General features: G+C 45.0%; 1 protein-coding gene across 2 annotated transcripts in view; it reads right to left on the bottom strand.

Annotated features, from left to right (window-relative positions):
- RBFOX1 (RNA binding fox-1 homolog 1) overlaps window positions 1–18,441 on the bottom strand; it is a 364,369-nt gene that overhangs the window by 29,230 nt on the left and 316,698 nt on the right. The window contains exons 10-11 of one of the 2 annotated variants that reach the window (XM_062180761.1): window positions 14,560–14,599; window positions 3,793–3,857 (exon numbers count right to left, since the gene is read on the bottom strand). In XM_062180761.1, the coding sequence (XP_062036745.1) occupies window positions 3,793–3,857; window positions 14,560–14,599 (105 nt within the window). Of the gene's footprint in view, window positions 1–3,792; window positions 3,858–8,769; window positions 8,813–14,559; window positions 14,600–18,441 lie in introns of both variants that reach the window. The other variant, XM_062180760.1, reaches the window with a different exon arrangement.

Genomic DNA, 18,441 nt, shown 5'->3' with positions numbered 1-18,441 from the left:
ATGTTTCACACGGGAGAAGGAACAGCCTCTGGTAACGATTATCACTGTCGGATAGTGACGGATTCGCATTCCTTGGTGTCTGGTTTGTTTCTGCCTGCTCTCTGCTCTAAGGTCAAGGGTCATTTTCATGCACTGATCATTAGGAGATGTTAGAGTGTTAGCAAGCAGGACAAGCATGACAAATGTCTGTCTTTCTGGAGAGAGAACATTTTCATCATAGCTATGTACACACCAGACATATTTCCCCAAATATTTGTGGCACAATTCATTGAACAGGAGATCTACCCACTCCCCACCTCCCAGTCTGGCTACTAAAGATGCAACAACGACCAAGTCATATTACAGAGAGAAACCAAGAGCCAATCAATAAAGAGGAGCCTGCCCCCAGGCTTAATTCAAGCAAGCCATTCACCGAGCTCATGTGATGGACCCATCAAATCCAGAACGTAACACAGACAGATCAGCAACACCAAGTGACATGCAATGAACAATGACAGAAGACCCCACTGCCATGCTTTGACTGGTTCAAGCTCAGAAAACAATCGCCTTCGGAAATCTGGACAGCTGGACTTCCCTAAATCAGAATGAGATTAAAAATAGAGATTGGGTGAGGTCGAGTGCTTGCCGAATGCTTCCTACACGCCGAGAAAGGATGTTCACCTATCCCCATTAAGTGCGTCAATCAGACTGTGAAATTACCTAGTCCGGTCAGATCTTTTTTCTTTTGGGGAAATCTCTGCCCACACCAGATGGTCTTCATTCTGGAGGTCAACATGAAGGACTCCCAGGGTACTCCGAGATCATCAGCATGTGATCATTGAACTGAGAAGATGATGGGCAGGGAGCTGCAAGGTGCCCATGAAGGACCTCCCGCACAGGCCTGGGGTTCGTGAGTTCAGTGTTTTTCAGAGGTCCCTGAATCTTTAATTTGACGAGGGCTTAATGTGCCCTGATAAAAGGTAAAAATTCTACCAACTGGGGACATCAAACTTCTCTGGCTTTCAAGATGTCTGAAGAGCGAGTCTCCTGATTACAGGGAAAGTTTGTTGCTCTCCTCCCTTTGATCAAACTGACTGACAACCAGTGAGCATTACCCAAACATTCTCAGTGCCTGCTGATTCTCCTTCCTGTTCTGAAGAGTATCTTTCAGGTCATAATAAGCTTATCCCTTTGTCTTCCTGTCTGTCTTCTGCAGGAGAGGAACTGAGAGCCCATTACTACTGATGTGCGGCTGTGACTGCCTAAGAACCATTTATTAGACTGTGGCTCTAAGAGAAAGTCTAGATTCTTGGCATCTTTAGATTCAAGAGCTATTCTGATAATTTAACATTTCTCCCAAAATAGGAATCTTTCATAAAGTGATCTTCCTTCTCTGCATCTGCCTGCTAAGAATAAAAGGAAGTCCCAAGGCTTAATAGAGACATTTTATAAATCAAACCAGAAATACCATTTTTAAGATTGTTTTCTGGTAATCTACTTATTACTACCTGTACTTCAATGAATAATTTCATATGACAAGTGCCTTGCTTATAACAAAGTGAAACAGGGCTGCTATCAATTTCCACAGTAACCACGAAGACCTAGTATGCAAATTTCTCTAAAAAACAACAAGAGGCCAATTATATGGACAAGAGGATAGTTACTTGGTTTCTTCGACTGAAACCATTACATTCAAGTGGGAATTACAGAGTTGTTCTAAGAATGGGGGCATCTTTTTTCAGGTCATGTTGCCAATGGGAAATAGTAATAATGTTAAAATATCAAATTCCCAAACTACATTTGCATATGTGGTTTTCCAAAATGCAGAAAATGCTAACTTCATTTTTTGATGAATGCAAGTGGAGGTGGCCAGATACTGAAGTAATCCTTTCGAAGAATACTATTAAATAGTGTTTACTTTTTTCTGATGTCTATATTGGTCTTATTGAAGAAAGCAACTTAAATTATATCTTAGTAATTAACCTTTTTTCAACTTGGGGAAAGATGCACTTATACTGAGAAGCAAGATAAACATTCAAAGAAATAAATCCGTTTAAGATTGTTATAATTATCCAGCAGGCTAAAGTTACTATGATTATAATTATATACAAAGTGGGTGTCTGAGAATTTAGCATCTAGAGATATTTTCATAAAAATAATTAAGGGTTGCAGCAGAACCACATTACAATGGATACCGTGTGAATCTGAGTGTGCAGGCCACTTTACAGTGGATACCGTGTGAATCTGAGTGTGCAGAATTTAACAGCGTGAAGTCCTTCATTTGCAGAATGATCTTGGGTATTTCAAGACTTATTGACCCTATTTTCCTAAATCCAGTGTCAAAAGTGTATTGAAGACAGCAACTTACATGAAACATATCTTGCATCTTGGCAGCTGATTATGGGGAATCTCAATCACTGACGTGTTTAGAACTGTCTTGACAACTATTTGGTTTTTTTTTTTTTTTTTTTTTTTTTGAAGCCTCCCTACAGACAGCCTTGAGAATTCACTGTGGCTGTTTCTAAGACAATCACAACACCTGCATTCAACCAGAGAGCAGCTCTCAACTCTAACTTGCCAAAGAGCCATGTGTGACAAATTTATGCATGGGGTTTCCAAAATGCAGCTTTTGGGGCTCAGGGCTTTAGTGCTTTGTGACATTCCGGAAGACTTCTGTAGCTACCATGAGCTCACAACACATCTTGTGAGAAATGGAAAGCAACTGCAGAGAAAGCACACCACAGCAAACCAAGAGGGGACGACATCACCACAGGCCTGGTGGGAGACCCGGGGGCCGCGGACACTGCCCATTCAGGAGTCAAATACATCGCCTGCTTACCTGTCTGACCCAGCATGCCTCAGCCACACATGCAAATTGTTATCATTATTGTTTTATTCATGAAACGGATCTTTAAAGGAGTCATTTCCAAAATAAGCCCCCTTGATGACATTTATGCATGCAGAGCGTCTGAACATTCGCATTTATGTCCCCAGAAGACAGAGCCAAGGACTGCATTCAATATGGAAACGCACACTTTTCCCTCTTCAAGGCATCTCTGCAGACATAGCTATGGCTTGCTGTTTTAGAAACCAGCTCATCTGTTAAGCTCGGGGAATAAAGCCCTCCCCACCCCACGCCCTGCCCAGGCCCATCCCATTCAGATCTCTGCATTTCTCCAGAACACTTCTGTCCCTTCCACTGCCAGTCTTAACTTGTGCTGTGCAAACCAAAGTCGGCTTATGTGCGCAGGACTGAACGCTGGGCATTGCCCAAAAAGAAGGGATCTCCTTATGAAAGCCAGATACACTCCCCCTTCCTGTACTTGGAATTTAAAAATGCAGTCAAGGGGATGTTTTGCTGGGTGGGTGTGAAAAGTTGTAAAAAGACAAAGAAGGGACCTGCAATCGAGAGAAACCTGCAAGATCATTTTCTGTTTTCTTGCTATGAGGCACATTTAACCATGGTCTTCTGTAGCCGACCATAAGAGAGTTGTATGGGGAGTGAGAGTGTGTGAGTGTGAGTGTGTGCAAGGTGAGCTGTCATGGGAATCAAGAGATCTGAAAAACTACTACACAGGGGGAAAACATCACGTTCGTTTTGCCTTAGCAGAGAAGGGGAGAAGTTTAGAATGAACTAGGCTTAACGATTCATTCTCTATGTGGCCATGAGTTTGTCTTTACTCTGGGAACTGCTTCTGTGGGTGCTGCTTCCTTTGTCGTCATGCATGTTCACCAAGAAGGAAGACAACCTCCTCTCCCACCACCTAAGTTAGCTGCCAGGTAGCTGTCGAGCACGAGAAGGAAGACTCTTACCTGTCGCTGTAGGCGGCGGCAGTGGCAGGGGTAGGCTGGGCGTAGCGGTACGCAGCGTAACCACCCTGAAACGCAAGGAGAGGCTGGATTTAGGCATGGGCAGGAGTGCAACCCAGGGACGCCCCGAGTGACAGCACAGCACAGTAGCAGTTACCCACATCTACCAATCCAAAGTGGAGGTTAATGAAAGCTTGAGAGCAGAAGTACACAACACACTGAGAGAGAAGGGTGGAGATCAACCCAGCTGGGGTTAAAGGTTAGCGGTCATAGGTCCCAAAGCAAGAGCCCAGACGCTCTTGGAAAGAAACATACCTTAATGTTAATAGTTACTGTCTTGGGGTGGGAGGATTACAGGAGATTATGTACACACTCTTCATACTTTGCTGAACTTTCCAGATTTTTCAAATCGATAGTTTACCTGTATTTATTAGCTATTAACTTAAACTGTATTCTACTGATCCTGTATCATTTCCTTATAATTTTTTCAATTCAAGTGGATTTTCTATCTTGCTTTATATTTATTTTAAAAGTCAGATACTGCTTCTGTTGTAAGTTTACTGGTACGCTCTTGTATATGGAGTCATGTAATCACTAATGCCATTGAAGAAGACATCGTTAGCTTTCAAAACGTTGCACAGTTATCACCAAAAAAAAAAAAAATGTTGAACATCTCCTAAACGTTCCTTTTGGCTAAAGATAGCCCATTGCTATGTCTCACACTGATTCAGATGGAGAATTATTTGGTGTGGAAAATATGATAAAGTCTTCTAATTTGTAAATAAAATTAAGAGGGAAAAAATGGAAAAGAAAAATAATTAACACGTGGTTGTATGGAGCACTAATTGCAATCACTCAGCTAAGCAAACAGGATGAGGGAACAGGCATGTCTGAAAGGAGCTGTGTTCAGTGGAGCGTTGATCATCAAACCGTGAAAATAACAAAGCTTCTTGCTCAACAGACCAGAGCCATCCATGAACCACTGTGGCACGATCTCAGCACAATTAACACAAAGATCCAGTTCCCACGGACAGGACAAGGTATTTCTGGGTTCTAATTAGAATACACAGTCCCATAATCCTCGAAGGGATGGATTCTCACCCTCCCAAAGTGGCAACTCTGGACACACTTGTGTGTTTGAGGGCATCTAACAGAACTCACAAATGCAGGGATGGCGGGTGGTGGTTTACAACATTTGGCTGAAGTCCAGGGGAAACTCAGTTGTGGGAAAGGAAACAGACAAAGCAAAAAGCATTATCCACCATGTAGGTAAACTGGTCTCACTCGTTTCTTTTTACTCCCTTCTGGCTACAGCTACTTTGAGAGTAAATCTACTATCACTTGCATGAAAATTCAAACAAGCTGCTTTATTCTTAAAGAAATTTGTTCTTTGGATTACTCTTGGAGAAGACACATCTAAAACATCTTGACAGATAACCACAAGCAATTTGCCAATTTAAAAAAAAAATGAAACAAAGTTTCTCTTGGAAAAACCTGGAAGCTGAAAAGGAGGTCTTAGCAAGACATCACCTCGTGTTCCAAACATGGGGTTTTCTAGTTCCCAATAGGGAAACTCATTAAAAGTGCTGAGGGATTGTAGAATCAGAGCCGTTGTCACACCAGTCCTGAGCGAGGGGCTGAGGAGGAACTAGGTCAGTGATTTCTGGAGCCATTCTAATCTGCTTGCCCATCTTGGCTTTCAAAGGATGCAAACAGGAAGACACAGGTGTGCAGGCATACCCGCTAAATGTCAGCAAAGTCAGGAGGGGCTAGAATCAGGCATTAGCTGAAACCAACTGAAACTGCTGAGGGGAAAGGAGTGAAGGGGTGTGTGTGTGTGTGTATGTGCATGTGTGTTTTTCCCTCTATCTCCAAGAACAATGACTACAAAAGGTATTTGCACTGGGGGTTATGCCAACCATAATTTGGTACTGTGAATTTGGTGCCATCAAAGACTTCTAGCCACAGCCCATTTGCAAACCCTCTTGGCTTGAACTTCGCATCTCTCTCGCGCCTCCTACACTCATCTCTGTGAAAACAGGGAGCAAGTTTGATAAATGGGAAGGAACTGCTACAGTGCAAATGGAAAATAACGTCACCGACAACTAGGCTGATGACTATGGTAGAAACATAAAACGCAGGTGTATGTATCATGGATCTTTCTGCACAACAGACCCGGCCATCCATGACAGTTTGCGAATGCCCTCTCTCTCTATGCCTATGACTTGGCCTTTTAGAGAAAATATTGCTGTACAAGACAGGCACAAGGGGATCAATGCCCTTGCATCTTTTTTTTTTTTTAACCTGGAAACCTGTTCACAAATATTCCCAATGTCATAAGAGCTAGTGGAGACATCTTTACCTTGGTCAGTGGTCCCACTGCTGCCATCCAACAGGCCACCTGGTGATAAGTGGACACTCTGTGCTGTCCAACATGGCAGCCAGCTATCAGCAGTGTCTACTGAACACAGGAACTGTGGCTTGGGCAACTAGCTGAACTTTTAATTCATTTTAGTTCATTTTAATTTAAGTGTAAATAGCCACATGGGGCAGGTGGCTATAGAATTACACGGTACAAGTCTAAGCCATTCCTGAAACATGTAGCAATTGGGGGAAAAGACGTATTAGATGGTTTGATACCTCCACCTCTATCTACTGCCTTGTCTTTCTTAACTATTTTTCTTTCCTATGAAATCCACATTATGGGAATAACAGAGTTGTGTATTAACTTGTATATGTGTGCATACACTGTAAAATGATCAAAAATACAAATTGCTTTAATTTGCCTTTCTAACAGGTGACTCTAATCAATTTTATTGTTTCATATTTTGCAGCTCGCTGAGCATAGCCGGAGCTTCTGCAAGGTTCTGTGGTAATGTGTGAAAAAGGAGTATTTGCTTCTAGCTACAGCCACAAGGCTGGGTTCATGTTGAACTGGCTCTTCCCAACCTTACGACAAAGATGCATTGTTGACAATGAGATTATCCCCACCATCAAGGCAGAGGGAAAGGGGAACTAGAGATACAACACAGCCCTACACCCCCTACTCGTAAAATATACTCATGTTCTTCATGTTGGGCAGCAACTGCCTTGTATAAAAAGAAATTTAAGATGTCTATGTGGAGCTCCCTGTCTCTACCACCACCACCTTTGTTAATGAACTCTCTGGCACATCCCCATTAAGGACCTCAAAGGACGCTCCAGGAAAATTGTGCTTGGTAGGATACTGACAGCAGCAGGGAAAGCAAAGCGTTTAGGAGCTGAGAGATTTGGGAAATTCTGGGTTAAACAAAAATAGAACTGCTGCCATTTGCATCAACAACAGTGATGACAACCCTGCATCTCCAAGACTTCTCAAGGTAGTCTGATCATGGAAATCAAGGTTTTCATTTTAGAGAATTCTTTCCAGAAAAGATGTTTTAATTGCCCAATAGTCAGTAAAGAGGAGAGGGGAAACTTTTTTTTTTTTTTTTTGACAGGCAGAGTGAATGGTGAGAGAGAGACAGAGAGAAAGGTCTTCCTTTTTGCCGTTGGTTCACCCTCCAATGGCCACTGCGGCTGGCACATCGTGCTGATCCTAAGCCAGGAGCCAGGTGCTTCTCCTGGTCTCCAAAGCAGGTGCAGGGCCCAAGGACTTGAGCCATCCTCCACTGCCTTCCCGGGCCATAGCAGAGAGCTGGCCTGGAAGAGGGGCAACCGGGATAGAATCCGGCGCCCCAACCGGGGCTAGAACCCGGTGTGCCGGCGCCGCAAGGCGGAGGATTAGCCTTTTGAGCCATGGTGCCGGCCAAGGAGAGGGGAAACTTTTGCGTGGAGTGGACATGGGCATGATGGGTGGGGGTGTAATATGTGTGTGGTCTGTGCACCTGCCCTTAGCTGGAGAGCACAGGAAGGTAGCAATGGGCTTAAACAAAGAGAGAGGCTTCCTCCTTTCTCAGGCTACTCTGGTCTTGCTTTGTCTAAAGCAGTTGTATTGGTACACATGTAACTGAAATTACTGTAATAACAGTGGAAAGGGTATTTTCAAAATGAAAACATAAATATAAATCATGACTCCCTAATCTGTCCACATCACATATTCCGCTATGATGTGGCAATGGAAGCCCAGTTTTCTTCCAATGTGACCATGAAAGTTGATCTCAGAATTTTAACTATTTTTCCCTCTCATGTCCATGTCCCTCTGTAATAACATCGTATTTTTAAATGAAAATTCAATCATCCATTAGAGAGTACTTTTTAAATTGACATAATAAGAACAACAGAATAACAACAGGTGACAGGAAAACTCCTGTAGTAACATTTTCATTAATCGTCCAGAGTTTCGGATTCATCTCTCCCTGCAGCTGACAGCGTGAATGGTACGGACCAGATCTGGAGACTCTCACCGATGGATATGCTGACATCTCTCCCCCCAGATTCATTCTTTCGGGGGTTGTTTACAAAGGGGAGGAACAGGCTACAGTGAAGCCTGGGAGGTTCTAGCAGAAGTGAGCTATGGTGAACGTGGACTATGTAAGTCTGTGGTTTAGCCATTCCAGCAGACCCCACGAACCTACTAAACCATTATTCAGATAATTGGTCCCATGGCACTCTCTGGTTCTTTTCAATGAATTTGTGCCGCTTGAATCCAGATACTTTTTAAGCAAGGAAGGAACAGTCGAGCTAAACCTCCACCGTGATACACACAGGATCTAGCAACTTCATGGCTATGGCTCACTGACATCGTGGCTACTATTGGGCCAAGTGCCCTAATATTTGGAAGGAACTCCCCCATGGTAATCAGTGGACGTATCAGAAGATAAAGGGGTGACCATCTATATTCTAGAAGAATTCACTTTGAAACTGGAAAATTCAGTGAAGTCTTTCTTCCTCCTATGTTAGAAAACGTTTGCCCTCCCCCAAAGTGTCTGGTTAGTAAAGGATTTCAGAGCAGACCCACGATCAGAGTGATGAGTTTTTCCACCAGTCAGGATTTCATACCTGCAGCAATTTATTGCCATACACAGGCTCTTGATACACTACTCTATAAGGAAACAGAAATGTAATGTTTTCAATGCAAAATGAAATAAATAAAAGAAATGCATAAGTCAGACAGAAACTCCAGAGCAATTTCTTTACAAGTTTGCTTTTCGTACTTTGCTGGACTTCAGGGGACCATCAAAAACCAAAGGGGATGCTGGGTATTGATAACTCATTTGGGGGCAAATCTCTGTTACTGAAAGTGCTAAAGAAGATGGAGATGTGGAAAAAAACCGCCCTTCTGTATTCGTAATAGAATCTGCACTTATTTTTTTTAAGGAGGAGAAAAAGGATACTGTCATGGCTCCTTACCTTTCAAAGCACATTCCAATGATTCAAGTGAACTATTGCAAATCAATCTCTATCTTGTGAACAAAATTCTCTGGCATACCTGAGGATTGCATGTGGATGCCTGACTTCAGGGCACTTACCACAGTAGCACAGCCACAATTACAGTGGCATCATCTTCACTTATTACTAAATCACTATTAATCACTAAATCAATTTCCTCTAATGACACAGATAACAAAACAGCATTTCATGAATTCCTGTCACCCAGGAGCTACCAAGGCTGCTAGCAAACCTGAGTTTGTCTGTGTTTACAAGCCTTCTGTTAAGGTGGGTGTTCAGTCTAACACCTGAGACCCACATCAGACAGCCTGGATTTGATCCTGGCTCTACTGCCCACTTCATTTTCCTAACGCACATCATGGGAGGCAGTGGCGATGACTCAACTGGTCGGCCCCTTGTCACTTACATGGGACCTGGAAGTTTTCAGCTCCTGGATTCGATCCTGGTCCAGCCCTGGCCATTGCAGGCATTTATGACATGAACCAGCACATGAAACTCTCTCTCTCTCTCTCTCACTCTCTCTCTCTCCTCTCTGTCTCTGATAAAGAGGGTAGGAAGGAAGGGTGGAGGAAAGGGAAAGATTTAAAGAGAACAAAAAGTGATAGTGCTAACATAAGTGTCGTGAATATGTCATCACTTCATTGCAACCTAACACTGACAAGGTATCAGCGAACCCTGACAGACAGGAATGTTTAGATGTGAGAAGTATTCATGGGTGAGGCTGATAGGTCACGTTAGTGTCTTGAGTCTGCAGTGAGATACTCCAGTTCCAGGGCAGTCATTAAAGTGGTTACCACTTTGAGATTTAGGGACCTTCCCTACAGAGGTAGGTGTGTGTGTGTGTGTGTGTGCATGTGTGTATTTTTTTTAATACACAGTCTGGCTTTCCTTTCCAATTTAGTTTTACTTAAGCTCTCCAAGCTACCATGCAAGCTTGTGCAGCTATGGCTGTCAACATTCTGTCTTCTCTGTGCTTCCTCCGGCTCCCACTGCTTATGTGAACATTTCTTTTTTTTTTTTTTTCTGACAGGCAGAGTGGATAGTGAGAGAGAGAGACAGAGAGAAAGGTCTTCCTTTTTGCTGTTGGTTCACCCTCCAATGGCCGCTGTGGCCGGAGCATCGTGCTGATCCGAAGCCAGGAGCCAGGTGCTTCTCCTGGTCTCCCATGCGGGTGCAGGGCAGCACTTGGGCCATCCTCCACTGCCTTCCCGGGCCATAGCAGAGAGCTGGCCTGGAAGAGGGGCAACCGGGACAGAATCCGGCGCCCCAACCGGGACTAGAACCCGGTGTGCCGGCGCCACAAGGCGGAGGATTAGCCTGTTAAACCACGCGCCGGCCTTATGTGAACATTTCAAGTGGAGACGGATCCCCCAAGGCCTGCCCAGCCCACCACGCCGCCATGGTCTCTCCTTTCTCACCCTGCCCTTTTCCTGTGGGTCACTGCATTTCTCGGATTTCACTCAAGGCTTAAGTGCTGAACACTCAAGCCGATTATCAGGGAATATTTCTGGACAAATGCTTTCCTCTAAAAAAAAAAGTTTCCTCTTTTAGGAAGAAAAAGAAAAGAGGTAATGAAATTTACCCAAGCTCTTTGCTTGGGCTAGTGGTGATGAGGGGCTGAAGCAAATCAGATAAATTGCTGAGTACCCTGTGTCCCACAGGCTCCTTGATGGGCAGTCCCCTCCCCTGTGGTGCGGGAGGATGGGGAGCCAGGTGAGGAGTGCACAGCTCACACGGAAAACAGGGGCTCAAGGAGAAAGCCTTGGGCGTGCACCTGCCGAGTGCTTGCTTTCCAGCTCTGCATTTCTGAAGCGGCTGACACTTCTTCTTGAGCTCAAACATGGGTGAAATGAGGACACCAATTTGTTTTAAGATAGTTGGATGGCGGAGTGACATGAATCCAGAAATAACTGTTGTTAGCCATGGTGTCAACCAGAGACTTGTTATAACAGAATCTGCAAATGGTAAAAATGCGCTGGAATCACATCAAGACATATTGGTTAGCTACTGTGTGGATTCATTCTCTATCTGGCTTCCATTCTTTCCACTGCTCTGTTTCCTATCCTACTTCAGCATCCACGGACAACTCCTCAATTCATTTGAGCAGTTCTATAATAATTATCTTCTTTTTATTTCCCCACCATCTTTTGGCCAAATGCCGTCTTCTTTGATCTCTGAGAAGGCCAACCAACAAGCGCCTCAATGAAGGATCAGCAACATGTGTTTTCTGCTCCTTGGTATGTTTCTGGCTGCCTTTATCTGCAACTATTCCAGATGGCTTTTCAGGTCTAGGAAATGCAGTCCCTCGGCTGCTGCTTTCACACTGTCTGGATTAGTTCTGCTATTACTGATTGAATTATTTTAAGTGGCCCCATCTGTTAATTGAAGAGGATTTTTGTTTTAACTTGGGCGCCACAGAGCAACAACAGTGAACCTGTAGAGTTGATAGGCCAATCGTGAAAGCCAGATCCCTTTGTTTTGAAAGAAACAGGCATGTGCATGTGTACATGTGTGTGTGTGCCTGTGCATGTATGTGAACATGTCATGCCTTCAGGAAGGAGGGACTCCGGGGGGGGGGGACGCTCCTCCCCCGCCTTCTTCCTCACTCTGAGACTCTCCCTCTTCTCAGCTGACAGGCCACCTACATAGTACTCGAGCCTTCTCTCTCTTTTTTAACCTTACTTTCCGGCTCTCAGCCGTAAGTAACCAGTCTGTCCCCTCTGGCAATGGCAGGGTGTCTATGATCCTGTCTGCCTCCCCCTTCCATCCTTTCTTCCCTGGAAAGTTGAAGGAGGCCTGAGTCCAGACCCGAGGCTGCGCTTGCCAGGTGGCAGGGCCCATGCAGGTCTTTTAAATCCGTGTGTTCCAGTGGGATGAAAAAGGGCCCATGGCCTCCACACCAGGTGGTAGGGACAGGAAGCCCGCAGGGAACAAAGGCAATGGGAGGGAGGGAGCAGGGAACGTGGGGAAGGGCAGTGGTCCAGCAGTGCCGGCTGTTACGGTTGTGCTGAGCTGCCTGATACACTGCCCGGATGGACAAAGATGGCACAGGGAAGACTGAGAGCTGCATCAGCTTCCTCCCTCAGAAGTAATCAAATCTACAAACACCCTTCTCTGTTCAAGAAAATTGAGAAATATGAGGCTTAAGCCCAAGAGAGGGGGCAGATTTGTCTAATACATGGCCCAGGTGCTCTCCGGGTTGCCCTAAGCCTTTTAATTGTGCACCGTTTTTAATGAGATCAAAAGGGTCTAAGTGGGCAAGTTTCTTTAAATAAAATAAAAATCTCTCCTGATTTCCTGGGAATCTTCTGAACCATCAGCTCTTTCATAAAAGGAGCATTGAGGACATTTCCAATCATCAGAACACACTAGTATCCAAAGGGAGACAGCAGGGGTAGCTTGAAAAAGTACGTTCAAGATTCTAACATCCCTCTGGCCAGGGGAGTCGTGCGGTAAATTCTGGAGAACAGGGAGTATCATTTCTTTCCCTTACATGGGCAGGAGGTCATGTGTGAGCCCTGGCCCTGTTGCAGTGGTGCGTGGTCTGGTGGTTTGGTTCATTCCGCTCCCTCCACAGTGCCCCAGCCAGCAGCACGCCAAAGCCATCCTCTTGCACAGAGCAGAGTTTACAGCTAGCTCGGCAGACCCAGCGGTCTTCTTGGAGACAAGCCAGGAATGCACTGGGTAAGCAACACTCTAATATTTCAGTACGTTTTTCTGTGACTTCATTAGGTACTTGGAACTGCCCTTTGGAAAATCTTGACTTTAAAATACGGACAGTAGGACAATGACACAAAAGTGTGTGGGCCGGTAGGGGTGGCTTGGACAGTGACAGCAAATCCTTTGGTAAACCAGTCACTCAATAAATGGTAGCCGAATTACATTTTTGTTCTTAGCTAGGCTGAAGAGAAGGCACAGCTCTTTCTTTCTTGGGTAGGTGTTGACGGAGGTTTTTTTTTTTTTTTTTTCTTTAGTATATATTTTTTTTAAATTCTCCATTCCTTAGCTACTTGTTTCTATCTCCCAAGTGAAAATAAACAAAGCCCTGGATTCAGTTCTGTCATCTGTGGTCCTAGCGATGCCGTTTGCATAACTGCCCAAAAGGCCCCATGTGAAGCGGGCGAGCCCTGGAATTTGGGTTCCTCCGCTGCCTGCTCATCTTTGGCCTGTCTCACACTGTAACAGAAAACAAACGCAAAGTCTGGAGAAGGCGGAAGGGAGAAGGAGCAGCGGATGCTATAGAAAAGAGGAAATTGGTTGTTCACTGGGTGAATAGAGGCCATAGAGGTTGTTGGCTCATTTCATTACTGAAAGAAAACTAACCCACAGATTGTAGAAAATATACTAGATGCAATAATAGAACTTTACTAAATCCATCATTGATGGAGATTAATACTACGTCTGAAAATTCTAACGATTTGAAATTCAAAAGGAATAAAATTAAATAACCAGTGTCTTTCTCATTTTCTACTAAATGGCATCAATTTGATCAGAAATATGATTTTATTCTTCTTTGTTATTTAGTCTATAAAACAACAAATATGATTCCACTGCCTCTTTGAGGTCATGTGTAATAAAAATAAACTATGCCATTTAGAAAACACACTCCTCAATACTTCCCATTTTTAAAACTGGGTTTATTCCAAGTCATTTTTTTATAACACTGATGCTCATGTCACCATATGAGAGACCAAGTGCCTCAAGTTCAACACAGGTGAGTTTAATCACAGTACCTGTGATGAGAGACACCCTGTTCTTCTCCAAAAACGAGAAGCACACTCACATGGAAAGGCTTGGGGGAAGTAGAAGGAATAATAGGTTAAGAGAAATGAGGGCATGATGCCTAGGTTGACACACATTGAATCGGGAGAATTAGGAGGTATTTCTTCCTGAAATAATCTATATTCAGAGAGAGAAGAGGAAGCCAGAGAGCCTGAGAGAGAGATTTTCTAGAGTTGTTGTAATAAGTAAAAAAATTACATTAATAAGGAAAGTATCAAAAACATCAGCCATGAAAATACCTTTTAACCCTCTGCAGCTGGTACGCACAGCTGTTATAAATATTACACTGCAAACACACAGACGGTTTTGAGAACCTTGGGGACAGTTCCATCGGGGGGTGTGTGTGTGTTCTTTAATGCGGCATGAACAACATGCCATCTTTGGCGGAGGCCACTGCTCTTACTGAGAAGTTGAGCAAGGCGGCCACGCCACCTTCCCTGAACAGCAGGTGAGTTTATGAGCCAAGGCTTTCTGCCTCGAGACGGAAATCACGGGGCTCTTTCCTGTAGGCCAGGAAGTGCACACGGACCACACTGAGTCGAGAAACTCGCAGCAAACTTGTAAGAAGAATGGCTCTGGGAGCACACAAGGACGGCATGCACGTTAATGAATACTTACATAAATGTCTGCACCATAAAATCCATCCTGGTAAACAACACTGCAAGGGTGCACACACAAAGAGAAACATCCATATTAGTGCATTTCCCCATGCAGGCACACCAACCCCTGCACTGGCAAAGTTAGTCTGGTCACAAGATCCAATACACGGCAACCAAGGAGACCTTTCAACTGATTAAGGAGGTTGGAGACATCAAAGTAGAAAATTAGGCTGAGGTTCAGGGCTGACCCAGAATCAGCCCGCAGCTGCGTGCTGGGCACCAAACTCCCCGTGCTCTCTGGAGGCAGAGAGGACTAAGGTGGTTTCTAAGGGACTGTGCAGACGTGAGCATCTTATGAGGTCAGAATTTACCGTCAGGCTGCCTAGTTTGCACCCACCCCACAAAAATCCAAACCACACATCTGTGTGAAAAAATGAGATCATAAAGGTAGAGACAGAGTCTGTAGTGTTTTCTATACGGGCAATACCATTAGCCTATCTCTAACGATGTGTATGTGAGAGCTATGTATCTACGTGTGTGTGCAAGAACTTATGTGTGTACATATGTGGAGGTGTACTGTGTGCACACCTGTGCTAGCATGTAAACCTGTATAGGAATGTATACAGCTATGTGCTTGTCTATATCATGCCCTGACATACAAATGTATGTGTGTGCACATGGGTATGGATGTACACACACGAGTGTATTTGCAAATGTGTGTATGTATACATGTGATCCTATATACATGTGTGCATGTGCATAGATGGGTGCATACACACATAAATTCTATCTCACTAAAATTCCACATTATGACTGAAAAGGTCAACTGCCCAAGAGCCCTCTGATCACTGCCCACGTGGCTGTCATCTCAGGAAGGAGGGGCTTCAAGGGTGGGTGGCAGGAGGGGCGCCGGTGGGCTTCTCCAAGGTTTCACAGTATACTCTCACAGCTATGTGACCGGGGGAAACCGATTCAAATTTCCTAAGTGTTAAAGGGGTTTATGGGGATCATATGTACGCTGCACACCTCACAGGCTTCTGTGGACCACAGGATATCTTGGACTTAAAAATGCTGGTTTCTAAACTCGAGTTTTTCAAAGGACGGTAGCTGCTATTAATAACCTTCCCCTGATATCTTCCCATGGAGTTTCCAGATGATTTATGATGCTGGCAGAGGACCAATGAGCCAGGGTTTTAATAGAAGCACAACTTTGATTACTGAAGGATCCCAGCAGGGTTTTGTAGCGCAGAAGACCCACACGTAAGCCGAGCATATTGAGCAAGGGAGGGTCATCCACAACAACATCAAATACACACACATGCACACACACGCACACGCACACACACGCATGTGCGGCCGCGACACTGCTTTGCTGGAGAACACCGTAGGGCACTTCTCAGAGTTTTGGGAGCTGACTGACAAAACCCCAAGTGCCATTATCCTTAAAACGTGGCAGGGATTTCACAGGCTAAGAAGGTTGGTGGAACAGCTTTCAGCTGTTGTTCACTCTTGATCCGGGAGGGCTACAGTTCACGGGAGCCCTTGTCAAGCAGCGTAAAGCCCTAATCCAAGATGCTGAGGTGCGTGGCTTCCTGAGCTGTGCTTTGAATTCTCGCTCAACATTTCCAACACAAAAAGGCAATGTCTGTTGGGGGTCAGAAGGCAGGGCCAGCCCCTACCAGCAGGACGTGGCACAGATCAGATGAGACACAAGAGCGACAACTATTTAGTTTGGCCCTAAAACCACAGAACTGGTCTTTCAGCCGAATCAAAACAGCTTCCGCCCCACTCCTTCCTGGTGCCACGCCTGTGCACATGCGAAGCCTTGTGCTATGGACGCCTCTCTTCCCCATACCATCTCCAAAAGCAAATACATCTGCACCCGAGGGCCACACAAAATGGGAATCACATAGAATTTGAGTCAAACTGCAGCCTCCCCTGTCCACAGTTCTATGCCCTTGGATAAATTACTTATGATACTGGAGACTCATTAACTCATTGTGAAACAGAACGAAACAGAATAAAATCTGAAGGCACGTGTGTGCCCGTGAGGCATAGCTGGGACTTAGATAACGCTCACACAACTGAACACGCTTAATGCTGTAGCCCCAAGCCCGTCTTTGTGACCAAACAGCCACCTAAAGCTGAGTGATTCCTCCTCTCTGTGACCAGGGACACCAGTGTTCACACCCTCATCTGCACCATTCATCCATTTCTATTTCCTATTTAAGGTATTTGTACACGGGGCTCACTTCACATTGAAAGCTGTGCACCCAAAGGCCTAGTCAGCCTTCTACCTCACTTACTCTTCACACACTATTTTGTACCTAGAAGGTGTGCAATAGCTACCTGTTGAGTGGACAGTGCCCTTACTGTAGAGCAAAGATCGGGCACGAGGAGGTGGCAGATAGGTGACAGTCATTTATCAGCACCAGCTCTAAGTAAAATTCAAAACACACTGGGAGGAGGAAGCCTACAGTCTCAGTCCTGGGTAGGACTTGGTTATTCAGCATCCGTGGCTGTTGTTAACGGAGGGGGGTGGGAAGGAGAACAAAACATAAAGATAGGAACTTGCAGACAGGTGCTTGGTGCTGGACTGAGAACACAGCCTGCACCCCATATCAGAGGGCCTTGATTAGAGTCCCAGCTCTGCTCCTGATGTCAGTTTTGTGATAACCTGCACCCTGGGAGGGAGCAGGTGGTTGGGTCCCTGCCATCCATGTGGGAGACCCAGACTGAATCCTGGGCTCCTGGCTTTGGGTTGACATAGTCTGGGATGTTGCAGGCATTTAGGGAAATAGAAAATGTCTATCTCTGCTTCTGTCTACCTTACAAATAAAGCGAAAATGTAAATAGAATCTTTAAAAAAAAAAACACAAATGACTTGTGTCGCTCAAAAAAACCAAAGCAAAAAGTAGACCATGGATTAGGAGGGCAATTCAAGAGACTAGACAGGAAGTGGCGCCAGTATGAATAAAATATTAAAATTTTCACACACACACATATATATATTTCCCATGTACATATATGGGAAACCATGCCTTTTTCTAAATATGTGCATAGCGGGACCTGCTCTGTCCCTGCTCTTCTGTAAGCACTGGAGAGAACAGAGGAGCCCAGGCCTCGGGGGCTCTTCCATAGGCACAGAGCGTGGACTATTAGAGCAGCCACCTGGTGTGGTTGAGGCTGAACCCTGGATGGGAAACCCAACCCTTCTTTCATAAGGACCAGTTATGCCCTCTGGCCAGTTGCTGACGCCATGTGAAGCCAATGTGTACCAACAACTTCCACAAGTGAGAAAAGTACACACCTAGATGTCCACCTTTGAGGAATCCGTGCTCAGAGGAGCAACTTCATTGCCTTGCTTTGCCATCCACCATGGACCAAGGGAAATTACTCTGGGGATGGACATTCTACATTCAAGAGACACTGAAGCAAACAGAAAATGTGACCTAGCTTCCCCATTTTGACAAGTTCAGGTGAAGTGAATACGAGTGTTTTTCTCTCTCTGTCTAAAAGATGTACTATATCCCAACCACTTTGCCAAGGCATGAAGAGCAGAAAGAACAAACTCCCCCACCGCACTGCACCTGCCCTCATGCAATTTCTAGGGATCTGGGGACACAGTGACAAGGCCATGCACACAGACTACAGCAGGCAGGCTCAGAGGTGCCCTGGATGTGTAATGGAGAGACACGGCCAGCAACGGAGATGTGAAATCCCAACAAGTGACACAGAAAGCTGGAAGCCTCTGCTAGGCAGAGAGAGAGGCAGACAGGCTAGACAATGGGAAGAGGCCCAGGCAAAGCCCCGTGGCAGGAAGGCACCAGGCTGCTCGGAAGGCCTGGAAGAAGGGCATGCTTGGACCTCAAGGATCCTCAGAAGCCCAACAGAATATGGC

This window comes from Lepus europaeus, chromosome 21 (assembly GCF_033115175.1).
Source record: "Lepus europaeus isolate LE1 chromosome 21, mLepTim1.pri, whole genome shotgun sequence".
NCBI classification, from domain to species: Eukaryota; Metazoa; Chordata; class Mammalia; order Lagomorpha; family Leporidae; genus Lepus; species Lepus europaeus.
The sequence above is the reverse complement of the archived record's forward strand: the minus strand, read 5'-3'. Positions and strand labels throughout refer to the sequence as shown.